At 44.9% G+C, this 27,988-nt stretch overlaps 1 protein-coding gene across 1 annotated transcript in view; it reads left to right on the forward strand.

Moving 5' to 3' along the window:
* Positions 1-27,988, forward strand: part of HKDC1 (hexokinase domain containing 1) — a 51,074-nt gene that overhangs the window by 19,327 nt on the left and 3,759 nt on the right. Inside the window, exons 7-17 of the mRNA XM_043596514.1 lie at positions 2,107-2,290; positions 6,407-6,562; positions 7,668-7,901; positions 9,131-9,435; positions 11,054-11,199; positions 11,294-11,413; positions 15,755-15,850; positions 16,043-16,142; positions 17,808-17,991; positions 20,004-20,159; positions 25,640-25,873. Coding sequence (XP_043452449.1) covers positions 2,107-2,290; positions 6,407-6,562; positions 7,668-7,901; positions 9,131-9,435; positions 11,054-11,199; positions 11,294-11,413; positions 15,755-15,850; positions 16,043-16,142; positions 17,808-17,991; positions 20,004-20,159; positions 25,640-25,873 — 1,915 coding nt within the window. The remainder of the gene's footprint in view (positions 1-2,106; positions 2,291-6,406; positions 6,563-7,667; positions 7,902-9,130; positions 9,436-11,053; positions 11,200-11,293; positions 11,414-15,754; positions 15,851-16,042; positions 16,143-17,807; positions 17,992-20,003; positions 20,160-25,639; positions 25,874-27,988) is intronic.

A 27,988-nucleotide genomic window follows, 5' to 3' on the forward strand; every position in this document is an offset into this window, starting at 1 on the left:
GAAAAGGGATTCGTCTGGGGCTTAGTTTTAGCCAACTGAGTAAATTCTGTGGAAGGGTACTGACACTTCCTATTTATGATAAGTAACATAGGGAAATGGAAAATTAAAACATTCATTCATCCATCCATCCATCCGTTCATTCAACGAGTATTTACTGCATGCCTTTTGTGTGCTAGGCCCCATGCTCTGCATTGGGTTTTCAGTGGTGAGTTAATACTTAGAGGTTCCTGAGCTTTCAGTGGGCAAGTGGGGGGAAGGCCTGAAAGGTATAAACAAGTAATAGAACTGCAGGTGGCGGTGAGGGTGATGACAACAAACAAGCAGGGTGGTGTGACCGAGGGTGAGTGTGGCGAGGCAATCAGGGCAGGTCTCTCTAAGGGGTGACATTTGAGCAGGGACCTTGGTGATGAGGAGGAAGGAGCAAAGTGGAGACAGAGAGGAAGAGAGTCGCTGCGAAGGAAAGAGGAAACCTATGGCCTCTGAGGTGGGATTGCGTCTGGGATGCTCGAGGACCCTAAAAAGCTGAATGGGGGCTGCACCAAAGTGAGTGAAGGCTGAGAGTCATAGGCTATTCAGGTCCGAGGGAGTGGACGGGACTGGGCAGATCGCGTGGGACACAGGACAGAGTTACCATAAGGTCTTTGGCTTTTACTCCGAGGGGAGGCAGGAAGGCACTGGAGGATTTGGGTGGGGAATGGGTAAATGGAGTGTGCGTTTTTAAAAAGCTCATTTCGGCTGCCGTGTCAGCCAAAGAGAATTGACTACTGGGGCAAGAATGGAACCAAGGTGACCAGCCAAGAGGTCACTGTATCTCCTGTGCGGGCGAGACATGGTGGGGGCCTGGACCAGGGACGTCGCAGGACCACGAAGGTGCCCGGTGGGTGGTTCTCGACACCTGAGCTGGGAGGGAGTCTGCCAGACGCTGGCCGTGAGAAGGCAGTATGGCAGACAATAAAACCAAATGCATTAGATTTATCGACTGTTCTTGAATATTTCCTGCCACCTCCCCGTTCCGTTACCACTACTGGGGAGAGTTTTCTGAAGTGCTTTCCCTTTGGGCAGGATCCCAAAGGGCAGGATCTTTGCACCCAAGCGGCTTGATCTGCCTTCCCATTTCCGGAGCCCTCAGCTCAGAATGGGATGGGCGCTTGCCAGTCACATCTTCTAAACCGCTGTCACCGTGTCTCGGTGACCACGTGTGGCACCCTGCAGACTGGGAGCCACGCCTAAATAGAGTCCACACTTTTCTTAGAAAAGCTTACTCTAGGTACTGTATTACATTCTGCTTCTCTCATTTCTTATTTCTCATGTTGGCTTTAAAATCCTCAGACCAGAGCATCAGGTAGGGGGAGATCCTCTAAAAAAATAATTTTTCTAAGCAGCTTTATTGAGCCGTAAAAATCCTCTCATTTAAGGGATACAATTCAATGATTTTTAGTAAATTTTGAGTTTCCTAACCATCCCCACAATCCAACTGTAGAACATTTTCATCAGCCCAGTAGGTCCCAAACAGATTGTGCCCTTTTGTAGTCGCTCCCCAATATTCTAGTGTGTGAGGAATCTCCTTGGAGTGATTTTGTGTCTGAATAATGGAATGTTGCTTTCTTATGTCATAGCTAATCACTGTCAAAGATAAGGATATAGCTTATGCTAGGAACAATTTGTGGCAGGCCATGAGTACAGAATATTTTTAGTATCAAATAGAGAGGACGCTAAGTAGCTTAGAGAAAGGATTAAAAAAATTAACAGTAGGTTAGTGATTTTTTTTTTTTTTTAATTTCCAAGGTTAGGTTAACTCATCCTCCTCTTTGTAAATGTGCTTTGTCAGCTCTCATGCATATTCATCAGGGACTTCTTCACAATCGACCCCATTCATGACAGCAAACCATTAACATCTGAGAAGTGTAGACTTGGCGTGTCAGCTTTATTCCTCATGAACTCCAGGCTTGCCAAAGCTGTTCCCTCAGTGAGAACCAGGCCCGGGAAGTGGATCAAAAGCACTTTGTGGTACATTCAGAGGACTCTCAGGCAGTTAAGAGTTCTCTCTGTCTTTGCCCAGCTGGGAGCCCTTCCGTCTTTGCGTATTCGCTCTGATCCCTTGTTCAGGCACTGGCACCAACGCGTGCTACATGGAGGACATGAGCAACATTGACCTGGTGGAAGGCGACGAGGGCAGGATGTGCATCAACACGGAGTGGGGGGCCTTTGGGGACGACGGGGCTCTGGAAGACATCCGCACCGAGTTCGACCGGGAGCTGGACCTTGGCTCTCTCAACCCTGGGAAGCAGCTGTGAGTCCCCTCGTGTGCTCTAAATCGGGGCCTCGGAATTTACAGTAAATTGCCAGTCCCTCAGGTACACCTTATACCCAGCAGATTTTCTAGATGTGACTAGTTTCCTGCCACAATGATTCTGCGAGGCGAGGCTTGTGTTTCAGTTTCATTGGACACCAGTGGAAAGTGAAGGCAAGGAAATGGAGTGATGCCCCCTAGGTCATAATCCTGATTCAATTTCAGTCTGTATTTCCGGAGCACATATGTGTGAGGCAGGGGAGATACGCCGTGAACCCAGGGACTCGGGTCCTGCCCTCTTGGTGCGTTCGGACGAGGGGCGATAGAGCATACCAATGTGGCCAAGGGAGCAGGACTCAGGCAAGTCCCTCACTGGTGTTTCCAGGGCTCCCCTGTCACCCCACTTTCTCAGAGGCCTGATCATAGCACCTGGGGGTCTTTCCCAGCTCTCATCCCACACTCACCAGTGGAGTAACTATTGGGAGTCTGCCCTAGCTCTGCCTGCATGCTGAGCTCCCAGAGCTTGACTCAACAAGCAGAGTGCCTTACACACTGTTGCAGCTCATGAAGTGTTTCTTGGACAAAAAGACATTTTTTAGATAATTTTTTTTTTTTGTGGGGCACCTGGGTGGCTCAGTCAGTTACACATCCGACTTTGGCTCAGGTCATGATCTCATGGTTCATGGGTTCGAGCCCTGCGTCAGGCTCTGTGCTGACAGCTCAGAGCCTGGAGCCTGCTTCAGATTCATTCTCTCTCTCTCTCTCTCTCTCTCTCTCTCTCAAAAATAATAAACATTAAAATTTTTTTCTTTTTTTGTTTTGTTTTGTTAGTTTTTTTCCTTTCAAAGTGAAAGAATAGTTTTTTAAGAAGTTTATTTGTTTATTTTGAGAGAGAGAGAGAGAGAGAGAGAGAGAGAGCATGAGCGTGGTAGGGATAGAGAGAGTGAGAGAATGAGAATCACAAGCAGGCTTGTTGCTGTCAGTGTAGAACCCGTTGTGGGTCTCGATCCCACGAACTGTGAAATCATGACCTGAGCCAAAATCAAGAGTCGGTCACTTACCTGACTGAGCCACCCAGGAGCTCCTGAAAAGCCTTTCTTAAAAAAAATTGAATAGGGGCGCCTGGGTGGCTCAGTCGGTTAAGCGTCCGACTTCGGCTCAGGTCATGATCTCACAGTTCGTGAGTTCGAGCCCCGCGTCGGGCTCTGTGCTGACAGCTCGGAGCCTGGAGCCTGTTTCAGATTCTGTGTCTCCCTCTCTCTCTTTGACCCTCCCCCGTTCATGCTCTATCTCTCTGTCTCAAAAGTAAATAAACGTTAAAAAAATTAAAAAAAAAATTGAGGGGCGCCTGGGTGGTGCAGTCGGTTAAGCGTCCGACTTCAGCCAGGTCACGATCTCACTGTCCGTGAGTTTGAGCCCCGCGTCGGGCTCTGGGCTGATGGCTCAGAGCCTGGAGCCTGTTTCCGATTCTGTGTCTCCCTCTCTCTCTGCCCCTCCCCCGTTCATGCTCTGTCTCTCTCTGTCCCAAAAATAAAATAAACGTTGAAAAAAAAAAATTTTTTTTTAAAAAAATTGAATAATTTCAAACTTACAGAGAAGTTACAAAAATGGTACAAAATTCCCCTTCACCCAGATTCCTTAAGTACTAACATTCTCTCTCTGTTTCTGTGTGCATGTATATACATACACATATATACAAAATGTCTAAATAGAATTATTTTTCTGAACCATTTGAGACTAAGTTGCAAACATAGTATCCCTTCAGTCCTAAATACTTCAAAATGTATTATTTGCAAACAAGTGTACTGTCTCACATAACCAAAGTATAATTATCAAAATTAGGAAATAAATACTTAATCTAACTTATAGAACTTATTCAAAATTCATTAGCTGCCCCATTACTGTCCCTTATAAAAGAGACAAAGTTCAGGCTCACACATTACATCTTGTTGCTATTGTCTTTAGCTTCCTTTAATCTGGAAATCTTCTGTAGTGTCTCCTAGTTTTTTATGATCTTAAGACATATAAGCCATATATTTTACAGAATGTCCCTCAATTGTATTTTCCTGATGTTTCCTCATGATTAGATTCAGGTGGTGTATTTTTGGCAGGAATATCACAGAGGGGACGATGTTTCCTTTTCAGTGCATCACATCTGGAAGCACATGCTGTGTGTTCCATCCCATGTGATGCTACCTCGAATCACTCGGCTAAGGGGATATGCAAAGGTTTCTCTACCAGAAGGTTATTGTTATTCCTTCTGTAAAGAATACGTATCTGGTGAAGCCTGCTTTGAGGCTATGTAAATATCCTTTCTCATTAAACTTTCACTCTTTACTTTTAGCATCCTTTGATGAATTTCCAAATCTATTATTCCCTCCATGTTTATTCGTTGTTATTTTACTGTAAATAACAGCTTTCCTATCTCCTCCATTTATTTGTTTATACTAATATGAACTCATGGATTCTTTTTTTTATTATTTATTTTTTTAAATTTTTATTTTATTTTATTTTTATTATTTTTAACGTTTTTTTTTTTAATTTTTTTTTCAACGTTTATTTATTTTTGGGATAGAGAGAGACAGAGCATGAACGGGGGAGGGGCAGAGAGAGAGGGAGACACAGAATCGGAAACAGGCTCCAGGCTCTGAGCCATCAGCCCAGAGCCCGACGCGGGGCTCAAACTCACGGACCACGAGATCGTGACCTGAGCTGAAGTCGGACGCTTAACTGACTGAGCCACCCAGGCGCCCCTTTTCTTTATTATTTAATGGAGGGTTCTTCTTATCATTATTTATTTTGATGCTCAAAAATTTTGGACATGACCAATGGAAGCTTCTCCAAACTGGTCCCCTGTGTCCTTAACGATGTGCTCCCATCACTCTTGAAGTACTTCCTTATTTTTCTGGCCTGGTAAGATGTTCCAGGCTCATCGGGAATCTTTCTAGTCCCAGCCATTTTCCCAAGAAGCTCTGATGAATAAATATTTTGAGTCCCTCCTAGAAACGATTCAAGCACTAGAACCACATACCTGGAAAACAAATTTCTGCTTTGGATGTACCTGTTCCCCAGCACATACCTGTTTCACTGGTGACACAGAGCAGTCATGGCCCATGAAAGTGGGACCCATTTTTTGGACTTTGTCGTCCTCTCTCCATCTCACTTAAAACAAATTTCATCCCCCAAACCCAACCAGGATTTCTTTTGACTATCTTCTGCTTCTGCAATGTTCTAAGAGGTTTTATAACGAAATAGGTAAAGTTGATTAGAAAACAGGTTGTCCTTGATTTTGTGTCTATTATCTTGGAGAATAAAAATTATATTTAGTTTTTTCCCTGGGAAACAATTAGTAATTGCTTGTTGGATACAAATTCAAAGTCAAGGTGTAGGTAGCCTGGTGGGATATGTCATCCACACTATTGTAGAACCTCTCTGGTTCTACAGACACAGCATCTTTCTCTCTGGGACAAAAGCATGGTATAGGAATTGGAAGTGTCTGAAATTTGGATTTGTCATGCCATGGTTGGTGATCTTGGGATCACCTGAAGTCCATGAAGTCAAGATTCTTTATACCTAATATGAGAATGGTACTCCTGTGGCCAGGGGTGATTTGTGATAAAGATCCTTGGATTCAAGCACTTTGTGAGAAGGAAGGAATATTAGGTCTCCTCTAGCATAGTTCTCTCCTTTTATAAATTTTTAAAAAAATGTTTATTTTTGAGAGAGAGACAGAGTGCAAGTGGGGGAGGAGCAGAGAGAGAGGGAGACACAGAATCTGAAGCAGGCTCCAGGCTCTGAGCTTTCAGCGCAGAGCCCCATGTGGGGCTTGAACCCGTGAACTGCGAGATCATGACCTGAGCTGAAGTTGGATGCTTAACTGACCGAGACACCCAGGTGCCCCCCCTCTCCTTTTATAGATGAAGAGAATGCATCCCAGAGAGAATAAGTGAGCTCCCAAGGGCACCCCAGGCTGGGATGGGGCCTGAGGCCTCCTGACCCATGGAGTTGTCTTTCTGTTACTCCTGCTCTTGATCATGGGCCATAGCTCATGAGCATTGGGGAGGATGCTGCATAACTAAAGGTGTTGCTGCTACTGATCTGTTCACCAAATTGTAGATTTGAGAAGATGATCAGCGGCCTGTACCTGGGTGAACTTGTCAGGATCATCTTGCTGAAGATGGCCAAGGCAGGCCTCCTGTTTGGCGGCAAGAAATCCTCTGCTCTCCACACTAAGGGCAAGATTGAAACACGGCATGTGGCTGCCATGGAGAAGTAAGTGGCTGGCTGGGTCCTTTTCACCTTGACTCTGCAGAAGGTTAGAGTGGGGAGCCAAGGTGTGGTATGATCATGGTAGTGGTCCAGCTGAAGGGACCAGATCTGTCCAGATCTTCACCAGGACAACTTCGGACCTGGACCCAGCTTTGGGTGAGTCAGCATGCCTACCATGGCTCAGGTGTGGCTTCTTGTTGGTTTCATCAGCCAGGGATTCTGTGGTTGGAGGTCAACTCCTTTCTTTTCCTGCCTTCTTCCTCCCTAACGTGGTCACTTACAAACTTTTTAGGGCCACAGACCTGTTTGAGGGTCTAATTCAAGTTCTGGACCTTTTACCATAAAAATGTACATTTGTACTCAATTTTGCTTACACTATTAGGGCATTCTTGGACCCATTAAAGATTCCCATGCATGGAATCTTAAGGTAAGAACTCCTGCTACAGCAAGAACCTTCTCTACCTGGTGCTGTCGGAGACTGACTTTGGCTTTGGTGATGTGAGACCTCACACAGAGGTCCCTGCAATGGGGACAGGGCTGGTGAAGGTGGCTGGAACCAGTCCACTCAGGGTCCTGTTCCTCAGGCTTAGAAACCCCGGCATTGCCCTGAGCTTCATAATCAGTTTAGATTCTGAGCTCAGCGGAGTGGCATCTGACTCCTAGAGTCTGATTTTGTGCACAGCATAGCAGGGACTGAGTTTCTGTGAAAGGCAGAATGGTACAGGGTGGTTAAAAGGGTGAGCTCGTGATCTAACTGCCTGAGTTCAGATCCTGACCCTTGCAATTCCTGGCTATGCGACTGTGGACAAGTTACCCTCTCTGTGCCTGAGGTCTCTCTCTGTACAATAGGGTAATGCCAGTACTTCCCCCAGGATTGTTGTGAGGGTTGTATTAATATGTGTCAAATCTGTAGACAAGTGCCTGGCATATAGTGAGGGCTCAGTAAACGGTGGCTGCTATGATCATTGTTGATATTGTTATCGTTATTCTATTACTAGGTGCCAGCTTATTTATTTTCCCACTCCTGCGAGGTGGGAAATGTGGTTCTCTAAGGGGACTCTCATGGGATGGAGAAATGTGGTCTTCTCACTCCTATTCCCCTGGCCAGGTATAAAGAAGGCCTGGCCAATACAAGAGAGATCCTGACAGATCTGGGCCTGGAGCCTTCGGAGGCCGACTGCATCGCAGTTCAGCACGTCTGCACCATCGTGTCCTTCCGTTCAGCCAATCTCTGTGCAGCGGCCCTGGCAGCCATCCTGACACGCCTCCGGGAGAACAAGAAGCTGGTGCGGCTCCGGACCACTGTGGGCATGGATGGCACGGTCTACAAGATACATCCTCAGTGAGTGCCGCCTGCCAGCCTGCATCCCTCACAATGTGTCTCCCCAGAGCAGAGTCCCAGGGTTCTCTCTAAACTCTGCTGCTTCTCTGTGTTGCTGGAACCAACCACGTCCTGTTGGTTCTGAGTTTACAGAGGAAAGAGAGACTATATTCATCTAGCTGGCTGGGTTGCCTTGGGGGATCATTCTTAAATATTCTGGGGCGCCTGGGTGGCTCAGTCCGCTAGACATCGGACCTTTGATTTTGGCTCAAGTCATGATCTCACGGTTGTGAGATTGAGTCGTGCATTGGGTTCTAGGATTCTCTCTCACTCTGCCCCTCTCCTGCTTGCAGTGTGTGCGCATGCTCTCTCTCTCTCTCAAAAACAAAAAAAGAAAAAAAAGAAAAGAAAAGAAAAGAAAAGAAAAGAAATATTTTGCTAAACCCAGTTGCCTGACTAGAAGGGCATCCATCCATGTGTTTATCCATCTGTCCGTCTATCTATGTTAGTATCAAGTACCTACTATCTGGTAAGATTGGAAAGTAATATACACTCAGTTATATATGAGGAAAAATCAGAATGGCAGAGGGTGCCAGGTTCACAGGAAGGATACTGGTAAGAAAACACAGAGAAGTGAGAATTTCCTAGAAGGAGGAAGTGTGAGAGTCCCTCTGGCTAATAGAGGTGGTATTGGAAGTCAGGTGATTACACACTGGAAAGAGCTGCGGAAAGAACCCTTCCCGTTTGGACAGAGATGATGCTCAGCCAGTACAGTCTTGTGGACATGCCCTGCTGATTGAAATATTAATGGTAAAATAGCCATTTCTTGGGGTACACCTGGGTGGCTCTGTCAGTCAAGTGTCTGACTTTGGCTCTGGTCACGATCTCATGGTTCGTGGGTTCGAGCCCCGCGTCGGGCTCTGTGCTGACAGCTCAGAGCCTGGAGCCTGCTTCAGATTCTGTACCACCCTCTCTCTCTGCCCCTTCCCCTCTTGTGCTCTCTCTCACTCTCAATAAACTTAAAAATAACAGCCACTTCTTTGAGCCTCCAAGTGTCCCTTCTGCTACCCTAGCTGCCCTAGCCCCTCCCCCCAGTCATCTCCTTACCCTCCCACCATCCGGCAACTAAAGAGGTGAACCCAGCAAGGCTCCCCAGGACCCCCCTCCACTGCTACACCTGGGTCTCTTCCCATTGACCAGGCATGGGCCTTTATGACTATTACATATTTTGCCATCACCCCTGCCTTCAGATACCCAAAACGCCTGCACAAGGTGGTGAGGAAACTGGTTCCGAACTGTGATGTCCGCTTCCTCTTGTCGGAGAGTGGAAGCACCAAGGGGGCTGCCATGGTGACAGCGGTGGCCTCCCGTGTGCAGGCCCAACGGAAGCAGATTGACAAGGTGCTGGCTTTGTTCCAGCTGACTCAAGAGCAACTTAAGGCTGTGCAGGGCAAGATGCGGACTGAATTCGAGTACGGGCTGAAAAGAGACACCCACCTGCTGGCCACGGTCAAGATGCTGCCCACCTACGTTTGCGGGATGCCGGATGGTACAGGTGGGCCATGCACAGAGCTCTCCAAAAGTCCTCAAACCCAGTTAGGTTGTTTTGTTTTAAAAGCCTTGGAGTCGTGTCTGTAATGGAGGGAGGGGGAGTAGGGTAGAAGGTCGGTACTCCTTCTGAATCTATTTGCCTTGGTTGATCCAAGGCATTTGCAACGGAAGAATACCTAAGTTAGGTCACATGTGTGTGTCTATGTAGTCGAGGACACAGAGTGTACCCCACGCTGCTGGCGAACAGAAGACCCAGGTGTTGTCCCTGGGAGCTGCCATCTGGACACTTGGAGTTGTCTGGCTTGTCTTCTGCCTGCTCCTCTCTCTCTCTCTCTTCTCCTGGGGCTTGGTTACTCCTCTCTGTCTCTCTCTCATTGCTTTCTGACCCTTTCCCTGTGCTCAGCCCAGAGGAGCCACTAAGCAGTGGGGTGAGTTCTTTAGACAAGTCACTTCACCTCTTTGAACCTCAGTAGCCTTACATGGAAACAATGAGCTTTGTAAAATGCTTTTTTATCTTGTGATTTTCTTTGGAATCTTTCATCTCATTTCCTCCTCACAACCACTTCGTAAGTGATGTAGTGAAAAAGTGATTCCCATTTTATTGCTGACAATTCGGAGACTCGGAGAGGTCAGATGACATACTCAGAGCCACACATCTGCACCTTGGGTCTCACAGCAACAGAGATCTTTTCCAGCGCTAATATCCTTCGAGTCTATGTGGGGGGAAAAATAGGAGCAGTAAAAGACGCTGTTCAAGTGTTCATTCTTTGATCTCTTTACTCCTTCTGCCTTCACTTTTCACAATTTCACTAAGTACCTACGATAGGTCGGGCTCTGGTCCAGGCATGGCCAGAGAGCAGGGAGGAAAACACAGTCCCTACCCCTGTGGAGCTTACGTTCTGTTGGGCTGGCGGACAATAAGCAAAAGCCATGAACATTTAGTAAACAATAAACAAGGGCCATGTAGCAGCAGATGCTATGAAGAAAAATAGAGCAGGATAAGGGGTCAGAAAGCTGGCTGGGAGTGATGCCTTCGGCAAATTCGGGAAACAATAGAATGACCGGTGTGGCCAGAACGGAGTGAGAAGAGGCAGAGGGCAAGTTGCAAGGTCACACAGAACAGACTCTGGTGCTCTTCAACGTCAGGAGAAATGAGAGATACTATTGGCCCTGGATGGTAATGGGGGTCGGACTTGACATGGCTTCTTATTGGTCACGTGCAGGTGTGGGAATCCAGGAATGGGAAGAGTAGGGGGCAGGAAGAATCATTTCATGAACACTCCCTCTAGGCCACAGAGACAGGATGGAAACACCCTCCAGAGTTCATTGCAGTCAGTGTAGCCTGGCCTGGATTCACCCTCAGAGGCTCCTTGAGCATAAGTATCAAGTGTGGCCTTTAGCAGATACCAAGAAAAGCAGGCGGCCTCAGTCAGCCTCAAAGCGCCTGCCCAGTGCTCTGACGCTGTGCTTGGGGACGGCCACACTCCTCTGGCTCGAGAGCCCCAAGGGAAAAGGCTCTGAGTCGGCTGTATTTTGGTGTCTCCTCTTCCTCTCAATGCCTCCACGTGAGCCCCTGTTCTGTGGACGCTGGTGGAAGGCAGCTCCAACTTTCTCCACCACAGAGAAAGGCAAGTTCCTTGCCCTGGATCTGGGGGGAACCAACTTCCGGGTCCTCCTGGTAAAGATCAGAAGTGGACGGAGGTCGGTGCGAATGTACAACAAGATCTTCGCCATCCCCTTGGAGATCATGCAGGGCACCGGCGAGGAGGTGAGCGCCGGGCGGGGGAGTTCTGTGCCCGAGGGGCCAGCCTGCCACCCTGTGTCCCTGCTGGCCTGGCCTGACTGCCACTCTTTCCCTGCAGCTGTTTGACCACATTGTGCAGTGCATCGCTGACTTCCTGGACTACATGGGCCTCAAGGGAGCCCAGCTGCCCCTGGGCTTCACATTCTCATTTCCCTGCAGGCAGACGAGCATTGACAAGGTAAGACAGCCCCGCAGGCTTATAGACAGCCCTGTGGGCTTCTTTCTTCCACCAGGGAACCTCAGCGTACCTCTGAGTCAACATTTATTTCCTGTTTTAAGGGTCTCAGGTTCAGGGCAGCTGGGGAAACATAATCAAAAACTTGATTATGTTTTCTACTAATATTTTCTATTCATTATGTTCCATTTTCACTGGTGTTTTTTTGTTTTAAAGATTTTTTTCATTTTTTTCTTTAAATAACTTCTATTCTCAATAGTGACACGCTCTCCTGACTGAGCCAGCCTTGTGGCCCCACTGTTATTTTTTGGATTAAAGTTCACAAGAGATTTAGGGCAGTATACAGTAAAGGGACATATGCGTAAGAGAGCTGTTAAATGGGAGGTTAAATCATATTATGGAGAGATGGAGAGAGGTAATGACCAGTTAAAGCCAGTTATAACTTTTAGGTAGTAATAATGCCTGTGAACTCCTGGGCGGCCAGTGTGAACAGGGAGACACGGTAGGCTGCAGGGTCTTATCTGTTGAATGAAAGCTTACCGGTGCATCAGAAGTGTATTTCCTTCCTGATATTAGAATCGGAGAAAGAATTTATCACACAAACACTTACTTAGCTGACAATGAAGGACATCATGGATAACAGTTTTAATAAAGCATTCATAATAATTTAGAAACGTGTATCACCAAGGCTTTCTTGGAATTCTGGGATAAAAACGCCATTCTCCGGGGGCGCCTGGGTGGCTCAGTGGGTTGAGCGACTGACTTCAGCTCAGGTCATGATCTTGCGGTTCACAAGTTTGAGTCCTGTGTCGGGCTCCGTGCTGACGGCTCGGATCCTGGAGCCTGCTTCAGATTCTGTGTCTCCCTCTCTCTCTGCCCTCCCCCGCTCATGCTCTCTCTCTCTCTCTCAAAAATAAATAAACATTAAAAAAAAAAAAACCCAAAAACCCCATTCACCAGCTCATGGAGAGGAAGCACGTGTGCTCCCTGACAGGCTTACTTACAGGGCTGGCGGAGAGGAGAGCACCACTTTTGAATTTATGGGGGAGAAGTCTGGTCAACACAAGTCAACCAGAGAGCTCATGACAATGATAATAAGAATGGCACCAAAGATTTGTTAAGATTTCATCTAATCCACTCAGCGTCCCCATGATGTACGTACTATTTTTGTTTTGTTTTGTGCCATTTCTTTAATTGTAGTAAAATAGATATAACACAAAGTTGACCACTTTAACCACTTTTAAGTGTGCGGTTCTGTGGCATTAAGTACATTCGCGTTGTCATGAAACCATCACCGCTATCCATCTTCCAAACTTTTTTATCTCCCCAAACTGAAACTCTATACCCATTAAGTAATAATTCCCCAGTTACCCCTCCCCCAGTCCCTCCTAACATCTTAGTCTCCGTCCTGTCTCTATGAGTTGGACTATTTCGGGCACCCCATCTAAGTGGAATCATACTGTATTCGTCTGTTTGTGACTGGCTTATTCCACTTAGCTATACTGTCCTCGAGATTCATACATATTGTAGCACGTGTCACAATTTCCATCCTTTTTTAAACTCAGTGATAGCTTGTTGTATGTTTGCATACTATTTTTAATCACCTTGTTGTGGTTAGGAAAATCAGAAGCACAGGGGCGCCTGGGTGGCTCGGTCGGTTAAGCGTCCGACTTCGGCTCAGGTCACGATCTCGCGGTCCGTGAGTTCGAGCCCCGCGTCGGGCTCTGTGCTGACAGCTCGGAGCCTGGAGCCTGTTTCAGATTCTGTGTCTCCCTCTCTCTCTGCCCCTCTCCTGTTCATGCTCTGTCTCTCTCTGTCTCAAAAATAAATAAACATTAAAAAAAAAAAGAAAAAAAAAGAAAATCAGAAGCACAGAGAGGTAGGTGACTTGTCCAAATTGCCACATCTATAAACACTGGTGATACTGGCCTGAGAGCCCAGGCTCTTACACTTCACCCTTGGGGAGACCAGGACCTGGAACCGTGTCGTTGAACCATTTTGGTTAAAATGCACAGCACACCTACATCTATATAGTTAAAACCAAAAAATCAAGAAACAGTATTCTTACTGTATGCGTTACACTCCATTTTCTATCCTATTTCATTTCTCATATGAGAAAGTTGAGCCATGCAGGCCTCATCTGATTGGTCAGTACAAAATCAAACTGAGGCAGAGCTCTTTGGGGCTCTGAGAACAACGTGGAAACATGCATGTCAGCAGCGCCTTCCCCCCCGAATTATTCAGAGAATGAGGAGAGAGGGGTTCAAGAGGGTGTGTTGTCTGGTGATATGGCTGACTCTCTTAAAATTAAAAATGCCAGAATGCTAAGGCAGGAAGACCCATTTCTCAAGATTCTATTTCTCAAACATGTGCCAAGAAGGAATGAACAAGGATGTTCACTCCTTTTTCATAATGAAACATTAGAAATAATTCAAATGGCAATGGAGGATGACTAAGTAAACTACAGCCTATCAGTCATATGGACTTAATTACTTGATTTTTATTTAACAGGCACACACACAGTGCTTGCTCTGTGGTGGACTACGCTGAGTGCTTCACAGATATTACCTACTTAACTGGGAGGCAGCAGAGCACAATAGTTGAGAGCATGGGTGTGGAACCACGTTGGATCTTGGCTTCTCCACTTACTGACTGTGTGACCTTAGGCAAATTACTTAACCTCTCTGGTTTCCTCATTTGAAAAATGGAGATAAAAATAGTACTTATTCTATAGGTATTTTTTATTTCTATGCAATTATATTTGAGGAATATTCTGCTCAGGGAAGGAATGTGGGACATCCGTATTAACTGACCTGGAAAGTCAGTTATCTCTCAGATTGGGGGGATGGAAAGTTAAGGGGGACTTTGTCCTTATCAGTAACACTCTAATTTTTCTACAAAGGCAACACATTGCTGTATGACTGCTGCCATTAAAAATTAAAACACTGGGTGCCTAGGTGGCTCAGTTGGTTGAGCATCCAACTCTTGATTTCAGCTTAGGTCGTGATCTCACGGTTCACGGGTTCGAGTCCTACATCAGGCTCTGTTCTGGCAGTGTAGAGCCTGCTTCAGATTCTCTCTTTCCCTCTCTCTCTGCCCCTCCTCTGCTCATATTCTCTTTCTCTCATAAATAAATAAATAAATGAATAAATAAATAGTGAATGAATGAATGAATGAATCAGTCAATCAATCACCGATGGGGAAGGCAGCCACATGCAGCTGTGCAAAGTCCTGAATGGTCCATGAGCACCAAGACACAGCCACTCCTCCTGACCCAGGACACTTGGCCTCTCAGCCTCTTGGAAGTTCTGACAAGTTCATGGATACACAATTAAGAGGCAGAAGGAGACCAACTGATAGCTGGGAGCAAATCCACTGATGGCTGGGGAGAAAAAAGAAAGATTTCAAAAATAGTATTTTTTGTAACTGCAACTAATAAGAAAGAGCAATTTTTTTTTTTTTCAAATCTCTAGTGAATCTCTAGTGTTCTATGTACATCCACCAGGAAAGGAACAAGGGAGCCCAGCTTCCCAGGCGCCCCATGTGTGTGTGGTTTTTAAAAGAATAATAGTATAATTCAGCATCTGTATTTGTTTAACGTGTGTTTACTTTACAGTGTATGGTGAACATTTTTCTCTAACATTCAATGTTCTCTTACAGCATGATTTTTTATGACTGTTTAACATTTCCTATATTGATGTACAAGATAATAGATGTATATTGTAATGATAGGATGCCTCTAGTTTTTCACTGTGGAACCATGCTTTGATGGACATTTTGTAGCATTTATCTTTAGTCACATCTTTAAAAATTTTTTGTTATGTTTATTCATTTTTGAAAGACAGAGAGACAGAGCACAAGCAGGGGTGGGGTGGAGAGAGAGGGGGACACAGAATCCGAAGCAGGCTCCAGGCTCTGAGCTGTCAGCACAGAGCCCGACGTGGGTCTTGAACTCACGAACTGTGAAATCATTACCTGAGGCGAAGCCCGACGCTCAACCCACTGAGCCACCCAGGTGCCCCTTTAATCACATCTTAATCGGTCCTTGGTTAAATTAGAAATAGAATCCCTATGATCCAGGCCTTTGTTCTGTGAGGTCATGGCCAGGGAACAGGAGTTGACCCTTGTTAAATACAAGCTGCTACAGTTGTTCCCCTTGGCAGTGGACCTTGTCTGGGCATCATGCTCTGGGCCCAGTGATAGGCTGTAGAAATGGAGCGGTCAAAAGCACATGGTTTGGACTAGCAGCCGACCACAGCACTTCGAATCTATTGGATGTTGAGATTGTGCAGTGGTCCCAGCAAACTATTATTGCTGAAATGAACTTCTTCTTCTTTCCTTCAGGGAACACTCATTGAGTGGACCAAAGGCTTCAAGGCCACTGACTGTGAAGGGGAAGATGTGGTGGACATGCTCAGGGAAGCCATCAAGAGGAGAAATGTATGTTATGGTGTTAAGGCTCATGTCTCACCTTGCCCCTTCTCCCAGGTCCCTTTACTCTGCCATCCTGTGCCGAGCCCTGTGACTCCAGCCTCTGCTGCTCCCTCCCACCCCCCACCTTGAGCTGATGTGGCCCTCCTGAGCCTGTTTGGCTTGTACATCCTACTTACAATATGGCTGCTTCCTTTGTAGGAGTTTGACCTGGACATAGTTGCGATCGTGAATGACACAGTGGGGACCATGATGACCTGTGGACATGAAGATCCTAATTGTGAGATTGGCCTGATTGCAGGTAAGTGGTCAGGCATGTCCCATTAGCCTACTCTCATCATCTCATCTTTTGGTGGTTTACTTTTATTTATTTAATTTTTTTAAATGTTTCTTTATTTTTGAGAGAGAGAGAGCATAAGCAGGGGAGAGAAGGAGAGAAGGAGACAGACAATCTGAAGCAGGCTCCAGGCTCTGAGCTGTCAGTGCAGAGCCCGATGAGGACTCTGTGAGATCTCTGTGAGATCATGACCTGAACCAAAGTCAGATGCTTAACCAACTGAGCCACCCGGGACTTCCTGGTGGTTTCCTTTTAACATAGGGAAGTACATGGGGACCATTTTTCCATTACACGGCGAGTCTAAAGCCAGCTTTGACCAAGGCAGAGATGAAGTTAAGATTAGGATTCCAGATCTCCTACTTTCCAAATCTTTACTTACTATCTTTCTCCTTAAGGGTCCTAAGCCAATGTTGCCCTTTTGTTGAGGAAGGAGAATGGCATAGAAAGAAATGATTTTCAAAATAGGGCCTTGAGGCAAATTATCCTAGGTGGAAAGAGACCATAGTTGGATCATGTGGGCCTAGGGCTGAAGGAGCTAGATTTTCATGCGGCTCCAATGTACATCTCCTCTGTTATCTGACCTCTTCTGGCTGTCAGGGTGCACAGGGTGGGGAAGAGTTGGAAAGAAGAAGAGAGGTATAAGAGAAGAGAAGGGAGTGGCCTGGCATATAATATAGGTATTTTAGGGACCTTTGGGAGAAGTCCAGCAGTGATTAAGCAGAAGGGTGGATTTCAAGGGGATGACTCCAACTGGCAAAGGGAAGGGGTTTAAACAGATGAAGATGGAGATGATAGGCATCAAGTGACAGGCACAGGTTACTGATGACAGAATCCGGGAAAGTTGTTCCAGTTGGTTGTCTGGACTCCCTGAATGTGAACAGTGGCTAGAACAAGGAGAGGGGGTAGAGTGAGATGCCTTCAATGCCAGCCAAGAGTTTCATCTCCCAGAAACTCTTAACCATTTTGTGACTGTGGGCGGGTTACTCCTTCTGTCTGGACTTGAGTTTCCTCATCTGTGGGAGGGGTCAGGCTAGAATTAGGAGGACAAAGGGGTGAGACTTGCTTGATTGAATATAGTCGCTCCCTGGGCTGTTGCTCGGAGAATAGTTCTGAGACCGTGTCATGAGCAAAGGAGAAAGAAGGTGGCCTATGGATGCCAATGTTTACTTTTCTAAGACTAGATAATTCCTCATGGTCCCTTCTAGCTCTGGCTGCTAACTGTGACTACTTGGGAGCTCACTTTGTGTGCATATAGCTTACAGTGATGATGAGGAAGAGGATGATGATGTGATGTGATGATGACGGTGATGAGGAGGAGGAGGATGGTGTTATCTCAGGGACCCCTTTCCTGGATGCTTACTATGTGGAGGAAGCTTGTGAACACCATCTAATTTTTTCCTTTATAACAAATCTATAAGGCAGGTGTTATTTCCTTTTTACAGATGAAGAAATTGGACCCCTGAAAGATGAGATACTTGTCTATGGTCGCCTAGTGATGAGTGTTAAGCTGGAACTCATACCCAGTCATATCTGACTCCAAGCCTAAATTCCCATCCACTGTGCTCCTCTGCTTCTTTAGGACTTGGTGATGTCTTTTGAAGACTAAAGTCCCTTCATGATTCCTTCTAGGAACAGGCAGCAACATGTGCTACATGGAGGAAATGAAGAACATCGAGCTGGTGGAAGGAGACGAAGGGAAGATGTGCATTAACACCGAGTGGGGAGGGTTTGGAGATAATGGCTGCATAGATGACATCCGGACGCAATATGACGAGAAGGTGGATGAGGGGTCTTTGAACCCTGGCAAACAGAGGTGAGGAGGGCAGATGTGTGTATTTATGCATGTTGTGCTGTGTATGACATTACCAGCTCTGGGGGAGGGTACTATGTTCATATCATAGACAGTACAGCTTTGTATTTTTATTACAACTCTCCATCAGAGGTCAGTGAAGTGTCTTACTAGAACAAAAACAAAACACAGGGCAAGTTCCCAACAAGTGGAAAGGAGAGGTACCTTTTTCTAATTACCATAAGGTGACATAAGGTCTAGTGGTGGCTTTGGAAGTGATTCAGAGACGGTTACAAAGTCCATTCACCGTGGGCCAAGTGTCACAGAGCAGGGGAATGCTGACTTAGTAGGCCCTCTCAGGGTGGGCTTCTAGTAAATCCAGTTTAGGGGTCAACATCCTCAGCCTTTCAAGAGCTGGCTGCCACTCTGGTGACTTCTGTTGCAGTTGGGGGTGGGGGTGGGGCAGCAAGTGATGGATGGGAGTACTGGTTCTTAGTCATGATGTCATGTCCCACCATGGGTCACAATCACTTGTGAGGTATGTTCCAGCTACTAGTCATACTAAGAATACTGAAAGCAATGAATGATTCTTTAAAAAAAATAGAGTACATTTTCACTTGTGTTCTCATCGAGCTTCTTGATTAAGAGAGAAAGCAGTGGGTAGAATAGAGGTAACATGCTAGGAATTGATAATTAACCCAGGCCCATCCGTGGCAGCAGGTGTTGGCAAACTTTTTCTGTAAAGGACCAGATTGTAAATGTTTTACTATCAGGCCATATGGTGTTTGTCACAGTGAAACTCAGTATCTTAATATATACAATAAGATGAAAATATAGATTTATCATGATGATGATATCCAAGTGGAGAAGTTGAACAGATAGGACATGTAATGAGATACCTGGGCCACAGATGCCTTGGTAACTAGGGAGCTGAGAACACTGTACAGGAAGATGCTTGGGCAAGGCCAAGACCAGCCTTAATGGTCCTGCTCTTCCTTTGGCACGAGTCTCTGTAGCTGAGAGGAAGGTGAGTTGTGGTCAGCCCAGCTGAACCAGGGGTTGATCCAAAAAGAAGGAACCTTGTCTCTGAATCCCAAGTTGGGGCATTTGAGTATCATGGCTCTTCTGAAGGGGCAAGTTCCTTCTGACTCAGTTTTGTGTCTGAATCCACTGGAGGCTGACATTTTTAGAGTAAGAGTTTGAGGGGGCAACACATTTGAATTTGCCTTGCTGTCACCATTATTTGTCTAAGTCTTGGTTTCTTAGACTGATGAGGTCCCAAGCAGTTAAGTGAGTACAAGTCCAGCACGTAAGTCTCAGGTATACTCAGCTTTCCACTTGACCCTGCAGGAAGTGGCTGTCTAGCTCCACATCACTGTTATTAATACTGTTGCAGATGCCTGTGCAAAGTGTCTGGTCAGTGCCTGTTGGTTACAGAGCCCCCTTTCCTCTTGTTCCTTCCCTCATGGAGTTCATAGCCTGGTAGAAAGGGGGAGGAGAGCCAATATTTTTAAAGAACCCCTGGTGTGTGCAGTTTATTATTTCATGGAGAGAATCTCTAGTGAATCTCTAGATTTCTCCAGATACAAAGCCAAGGGGAATCTAGTAGACCAGATTTATAATACAAAGCCAAGGAGAACGGGCTTTGGGACCTGGCAAGGGACTCACTTTTTGCTCAGTGCCTGCTCTGCGCCAGATGCTGGCCTCCCAATACTCTTGTGGGACCAGGAGTTTGCTCCCTGTTTTATAGATGATGGCTTACAGTGCTTGCTCAGGTCATACGGTTAGTATGTGGGAGAGCTGGGGCCCGGCTTCTTCCTGGTCAACATGGCTCCAAAGACTGGCTTGCCCACATCATGCAGACTTCTACATTGCATTTCTCTGGATCTACAGCCCACTCTGAACCACTCCAAACCAGGCAGTTGTTGGATGCCAATGGGCATACCTTCCATACCCAGACCCGTGGTCCTTTTGTGAACCACTCACCAGTGCTGATTTTCCTGCTCTTACCAATCTTATCTCTATTCTCCAAACAGATATGAGAAAATGACCAGCGGGATGTACCTGGGGGAGATTGTGCGGCAGATCCTGATTGACCTCACCAAGCATGGTCTCCTTTTCCGTGGGCAGATTTCAGAGCGTCTCCGGACCAGGGGCATCTTTGAAACCAAGTTCCTGTCCCAGATTGAAAGGTGATGTGTGAGCAGGTTCACCTGCTTGGTGTGAGAGGCACTGATTGGGATGTGCTGCTGTCATGCTGGGGTCCAGCAGGCTTGAGATTTAAAAATAAAAACAGTAAGGGCCTGGCTGGACAAGGGGTTTCCTCCTAGAGCTGCTCTGTCTCTCAGCTGCATCAGGACCACAGGACACAACTGAAGGGCCAGCTGCGTGCCTGGGCCCTGAGGTTCCTAAACTGTTACACAGGACTTAGCTTAGGCTGAAAAATGATCCTCTCTTGTTCCGAAAAAGATGATGTGTCCATAATATGAAAGAAAACTCTTTAAAAAAAAAATCACCTATATGCTCATGACCAAATATAGCTGTTTTGATTTTTACATGTTCCCTTTCAAATTTTTAAAAGTGTGTAAACATATTTGCATAATTGCAATCATACTACACATATCATTCTGTATATTGTTTATTCAGTGATTGTACAGGACAATTGTCAATTATAATTCTGGTTTCTATTTTATGATTTATTATGAAAAGTTCTTTTTGCATTTTTTAAAAAACATTTATTTATTTAGTTTCGAGAGACAGAGACAGAGTGCGAGTGCGGGAGGGGCAGGGAGAGAAGGAGACACAGAATCGGAAGCAGGCTCCAGGCTCCAGGCTGTCAGCACAGAGTCTACACGGGGCCCAAACTCATGAATGGCAAGATAATGCTCTGAGCCGAAGTCAGACACTCACTGACTGAGCCACCCAGATGCCCCTGAAAAGTTTTAAACATAGAAGAATAGAGGGAATGGTAAAATGAACTGACTGCATCCCCACCTTCAATAATGATCAACTCATGACCAAACTTGGTTCATTGATATACTCCTGCTTTTCCCACCCCTAAACTGGATGAATTTGAAACAAATCTCACATTTAAAAAAAAAATTTTTTTTTAACGTTTATTCATTTTTGAGAGACAGAGAGACAGAGCGTGAGCAGGGGAAAGGCAGAGAGAGGGGGAGACACAGAATCCAAAGTGGGTTCCAGGCTCAAAGTCCCGATGTGGGGCTGGAACCCATGAACCGTGAGATCATGACCTGAACCGAAGCTGGACGCTTAACCGACTGAGCCATCCAGGCACCCCAAAACAAATCTCACATTTTATGTGAGTTTATCTATAACTATTTAAAAACTTTTTTAATTTTATTTTTTATTTTTTAAAATTTACATCCAAATTAGTTAGCATGTAGTGCAACAATGATTTCAGGAGTAGATTCCTTAATGCCCCTTCCCCATTTAGCCCATCCCCCCTCCCACAACCCCTCCAGCAACCCTCAGTTTGTTCTCCCTATTTATGAGTCTCTTCTGTTTTGTCCCCCTCCCTGTTTTTATATTCTTTTTGTTTCTCTTCCCTTATGTTCATCTGTTTTGTCTCTTAAAGTCCTCATATGAGTGAAGTCATATGATTTTTGTCTTTCTCTGACTAACTAATTTCACTTAGCATAATACCCTCCAGTTCTATCCATGTAGTTGCAAATGGCAAGATTTCATTCTTTTTGATTGCCGAGTAATACTCCATTGTGTGTGTGTGTGTGTGTGTGTGTGTGTGTGTGTACCACATTTTCTTTATTCATTCACCCATCGAGGGACATTTGAGCTCTTTCCATACTTTGGCTATTGTTGATAGTGCTGCTATAAACATGGGAGTTATTTAAAAAAATTTTTAATGTTTATCTATTATTGAGAGACAGGGTATGAGTGGGGGAGGGATAGAGAGAGAGCTAGACACAGAATCTGAAGCAGGATCCAGGCTCTGAGCTGTCAGCACAGAGCCACACAAGGGGACTCGAACTCATGAACCGCAAGATCATGACCTGAGCTGAAGTTGGACACTTAACCAACTGAGCCACCCAGGTGCCCCTATAATTATTTTAAAATATGTTTATAAAATATTAGTTCTTTAAAAAAAAAATAACCACATTACCGTCACCACACTTAAAATAGCTAATGATAAACCTTAAACTCAAAATATCCTGCCAATGTTTTTATTTTCCAAATTGCCTAAAAATAATGGTTTTTACAGTGCATTTGTTTGCATCAATATCCAAACAAGGTCCAGACAGGTCATTTGGTTGAGATATATATATATGAATCTTTTTAATATATAAACTTCTCTTGTTTCCCCTTGGAATATATTGGATGAAGAAACTTATTTTTCCTAGAAGTTTCCTGTGTTCTAGATTTTGCTGGTTATAGTATTTAGGATTTTCTTCTCTCTTATATTTTCTACAATTTCATAGTTAGACCTAGATGCATGGTTAGATTCAGTGTTGAGTTTTGGACAAGAATGTTTCAGAAGTGGCATTGAGTTGTCTCTCTTTTGTTTACTTTTATTTTTTTTAAGTTTATTTACTTATTTTGAGAGAAAGAGAGTGGGAACAGGGGAGGGGGAGAGGGAGAGGGAGAGAGAGAGAATCCCAAGCAGGCTCCATGCGGTCAGCACCAAGCCCAATGCGGGATGTGAAATCATGACCTGAGTCGAAATCAACAATTGGATGCTTAACTGAATGAGCCACCTAGACACTACTGTCTGTCTTTTATGATGTGAGTAGTCACTGATGCTTATTGCCAAGATCTGTGATTTCACTTGAGATTGTAAAATGATGGTAAGTTAATGCTAATACTCCTGCAATTTTTAGCTGGAATACTTCTAGAGACTTCCCCATCTCAAGTCTTTGGTGTAATTATCATTTAAAATGGCTGCATAATGTTACATTAGATTGCTATACTATAATTTACTAAACTCTCCCTTTAGTATAAGATGTCTAGCTTATAATTTATGGATTTCCGCAGTTCTGAGTAACACCATAATTATTCTTTTTGTGTAATCATTTGCAGCTCACAAATGATTTCCTCAGGAGTAGAAGTATCTGGTTAAAAGAAGCATTTCCCTGTGGACACACTTCTGAAAAGGTGGTTCCATTTTCCACCACCACCAGTTATGTACAAATGTGTCAATGTCACTGCTTTTTTTTTTTTTTCTCCCTACCAGCGCCGTTCTTGTCAAGAGGCTTTGTATTTGGAATTTCTTTCAATTTGCATTCATTCATGTAATTTCCCTGGTCTGCATGGCCACATGCCAGCAAGCCACAAATCACTTTGGGAAAAACAGAAAACTCTTTAGAAGTGAAAGCAGTGTACTTAGAGAAATCAGATGGACTGTTGTAGGGCCGTTCTTGCTGTCTAAGGAGATGGTGGTGGAATCAGCACCAGCAGCAGCAGCAGCAGCAGCAGCAATTTTGTGTTTTGGAAGTTGTGATAAGCAGATATCCAGCATCCCTTTTTGTCTGCTCTTCAACCTGTTAGATTCAAAAGTGCAAGTTAAAAGTCATCACTGTTGATGACCAGAGCGATCCTTGTTTGCTGTGGGGAAAAATGATTTCTTCCTCATGTGCAAGAGATGAGCACATTGACTATCTTTGCTGTGTGTGTGTGTGTGTGTGTGTGTGTGTGTGTGTCCTGAATACAAAGGAAGATGTTCTTGGACAACAGTAAGTTAGCAGGACCTATATGCCTCCAGAAATATTTGCTTCTGCCACACAAAAGGTGTCTGCTTTGGATGCTTTGGTTTCCTATTTCTAGTTATTTTATCTGTTTTTAAACTTCATGGTATAAAAAGAAAATCAGATCCAATCTGGTACCAGTTGGGAATGGTAGGTGCTATGCTGTCTGTGCTCCATTTCAAAGCACGTTGTCCAATGGATGCAACAGTGATTCTTGGGTTGTGGGGAGTGTCCTAGGCTTATAGTCTCAGAGTCTGAGTTTAAGATTGCTTGTGGTGTGTGACCTGAGGCAAGTTGCTTCACCTTTCTGGACAATTCCTTTCCTTATAAAAGATAAGTACTCTACTGCTTAACTCCAAGGATTGCTCTGAGGATTGAGCGGGGGAATGTGGACGAAAGAAGAAGCGGGTGGGGACACCTGGGTGGCTCAGTCGGTTAAGCATCCTGACTCTTGGTTTTGGCTCAGGACATGATCTCACAGCTTCGTGGGTTTGAGCCCCACATTGGGCTCTGTGCTTGGGATTCCCTCTCTCTCCTTTCTCTCTGCCCCTCCTCCACTTACATTATTTCTGTCTCTCTCAAAATAAATAAATAAACTTAAAAAAAAATAAAACAGAAAGAACAAGGTAAACTGTGAAGGCTGGGACTGTGGAAAGAATTTCAGGTTTTATTTTTTTACATACTTAAAAAAATCCCCTTTTTTTCTTACTATACACATATTGCTCAGTCAAAAGTAAAAGCAAGAAAATAAGAACCTACTGGTAATCCTACCAGCAACTGAATAGATTTCCTTCTGCTTTTTTTTTCTATGCAAGGATGTACATTCATGAAAACCAAGATCATATGGCACATAGTATTTTATAATCTATTTTTTCACTTAATATGTCATGAATACTTGCCATAGCATTAAATAGTCTCATGCAGGGGCGCCTGGGTGGCGCAGTCAGTTAAGCGTCCGACTTCAGCCAGGTCACGATCTCGCGGTCCGGGAGTTTGAGCCCCGCGGCAGGCTCTGGGCTGATGGCTCAGAGCCTGGAGCCTGTTTCCGATTCTGTGTCTCCCTCTCTCTCTGCCCCTCCTCCGTTCATGCTCTGTCTCTCTCTGTCCCAAAAATAAATAAACGTTGAAAAAAATAAAAATAAAAAAAAATAGGCTCATGCAAATTCATCTCTAAGGTTTACAAAGGATTCTCTTGTCTGGCTGTGCCACCATTTACCTGCTGAACCCACTATACGGCCGTATAGATTCTTTCTCGGTTCTCTCTCTCTCTTTTATTTTTTTTTTCTCAGTTCTCTCTTGATAACATTCTTCTTCTCTAAGTATTCCCTGAGGCAGTCAAGGATATAATTTCACATTGTTTAGCTTGGGAGTCAGAGCTCTGTAAGTTCACCATGAGAGAATCAGGGTCTAGACTCAAGGCCAGCCTGTCCCCGCGATGGGTGCTTTGCACGTGCGTACATGCTCGTGGTCCCACGTGCAGATTCCTGCTCTCAAAGGTGCTGATGGTACATTGTATATTAATTTTTTCACTTGCCCACTGAATATACACAGCCCTATGCTGGCTACTACTGAGAATATAGTCTTACCCTCAAGGACATGTAGTCTAGTTGGGAAGAGAGAGCAGGAAATCAGAAAAAGTTAAATAGAAGGAAAGCTAGCTTCTCATCAAACAGCAGGGCAGCAGGAGCTGGCGTGCTCAGTGGGAGAGTTTAGACGTGGTGTGAGAAACTGTGTGCTACGCTTTATTTTGTAAAGATGATGGGACTTCCTGGGGGCGGCAGACTTTCTTGAGTCTCAGCTTCTGTGGCATTCTGCTCTAACTTAGCCATTTCTTGGATCATTTTCTCCTCCCTCTGCCTAGGGCATCTGGGGACGGGGGGCTGTGACCCATGTGGAGCAGGTTCCGGGGCCCCCCGAAGCAGGTCCTGACATCCCACTCTGCTTGTCTGCAGCGATCGGCTGGCCCTCCTCCAGGTCAGGAGGATCCTGCAGCAGCTTGGCCTGGACAGCACGTGTGAGGACAGCATTGTGGTGAAGGAGGTGTGCGGAGCTGTGTCCCGGAGGGCAGCCCAGCTCTATGGCGCTGGCCTGGCAGCCATCGTGGAGAAGAGGAGGGAAGACCAGGGGCTTGAGAACCTGAAGGTCACCGTGGGTGTGGATGGCACCCTGTACAAGCTGCACCCTCAGTAAGTGCCCCAGAGAGGTGGGGATGGGAGGGTGCTGAAGCTGAAAGTGGACCCCATGGCTCTAGCAGACAAGGTGTGAGCCCTTGTGGCTCTGTGTCTTAGTGGTAGGATGTGGGAGTACTCGCCATCCTCTCTGAACCCCCTGATCTCCAACAGTAAAAGGCAGGTAGTAATAATCTCCGCCTCATAGGGCCACATGAGGATTGAGTTCCTACGTGTACTTGACACAGTGCTCCACAAATACAAGCCATTATTACTAACATATTCTCACCTGACCTCACAGGGAAGTGATGAGAACTGAGTATTTTGTGCAGCATAGAGTGTTTGCCAAGTATGAACTGGTTATAATTTTCTTAGCTCAGAGGCAGTGGACAGAAGGATTGAGAGCCCCATCAGGAAATGTAGGTTTGAATCCTGGCTCCACCACTTAGAAGCTGGGAGGCTGAGGGTCAGTTTCTCACCCTCTTTGAGCCTCAGTTCTTAATCTGTAAAATGACAACAAAAATCTTACCTACCTCATAAGTGGTTGTGAGAATTAAGTTAAAAATTTTTTGATGTTTATTTATTTTTGAGGGAAAGAGAGAACGCAAGTCAGGGAGGGACAGAGAGAGAGGGAGACACAGAATCCAAAGCAGACTCCAGGGCCCGAGCTGGCAGCACAGAGTCTGACGTGGGGCTCGAACCCATGAACCACGAGATTGTGACCTGAGCCAAAGTCGGACGCTTAACTGACTGAGCCACGTAGGTGCCCCGAGGATTAAGTTAAACAGTATCTGTAGAGTGCATGGCACATCACAAAAAGGTCAATGACGAAAGCTATTATTTTCATTTAATGTTTAACATTTTGTTTTGGTGAAAATGAAAAGTATTAACAAGCTTATAAAAGTTTCCAATCATACTGAAATATATACATGAACATACTATTATTGTAACCCCTGATCCTTAGCCCCTCCTATGGTGACGACTAATTCTCCAAAATCACCGCCTAGTATCTTTTCTTGTTTTCCCCCTCGCAATCGCTTACTTTTGATGTGATTCCTGCGAGCCTCTTCTCCCTTGAACCAAGACTTGACCAAGGGACAAAAACCACATGATCATTTCAATAGGTGCAGAGAAAGCATTTGATAAAATACAATACCTTTCATGATAAAAGCACTCAACAAACTAGAGCTAAAGGGACTCCACCTGATGAAGCATCTATGAAAAACCCACAATTGACTTCATACGTACTGGTGAAAGATTGGATGCTTTGCCCTTATAATCAGAAACAAGACAAGGGTGCCTACTCTTGTCACTGCTGTTCAACATTGTCCTGCTTTGGCACTGCCTCCAGATGGTTGCATGGTTTTTGTCTCTCAGTCCAGACGTGATTCAAGGCAGAGGCTTGTCAGACCAGACCAAACATATGTGACTTCAAAGGGAAAATCAAGGGCAAGTCTAGCCAGAGCAACTAATCAAGAAAAAGGAAATAAAAAGTATCCATATTGGAAAGGCAAAAGTGAAACTATCTTTGTCTGTAGATGACATGATTTTGTATACAGAAAACCCTTAATAATCTACAAAAAACTATTGGAACTGTTAAACAAGTTCAGCAAGATTTCAGGATGCAAGATCAATCCACAAAATCAATTGCATTTCTATGCATTAGCAATGAACAATCTGAAAATGAAATTAAGAACACAATTCCATTTACAACACAAAAAGAATAAAATAATTAGCAATAAATGTCACAAAAGGAATGTAAGATTTGTACATTGAGAAGTAGAAAACATTGTTGAGATAAAACAAAGAAGACCTAAATAGAATGACAGCCTATGTTAATGGACTTAATATTGTTAAGGTAGCATTGCTTCACGAATTGATCTTCAGATTCGACACAATCATGATCAAAATCCCAGGAGACTTCTTTGCAGAAATCAACAAGTTGATCCTAAAATTCATATGGAAATGCAAGGAACTTAGACTAGAATAGTCTTAAAAAAGAACAAAGTTGGAGAACTCACAATTTTCTATTTGAAATTTACAATAAAACTACAGTCTCAGTGTGGTACTGACGTAAGGATAAACATAGAGATCATCGGACTAGAATTGAGAGCTCAGAAATAGACCCCTACA

The sequence above is a fragment of the Prionailurus bengalensis genome, chromosome D2 (assembly GCF_016509475.1).
Source record: "Prionailurus bengalensis isolate Pbe53 chromosome D2, Fcat_Pben_1.1_paternal_pri, whole genome shotgun sequence".
NCBI lineage: Eukaryota > Metazoa > Chordata > Mammalia > Carnivora > Felidae > Prionailurus > Prionailurus bengalensis.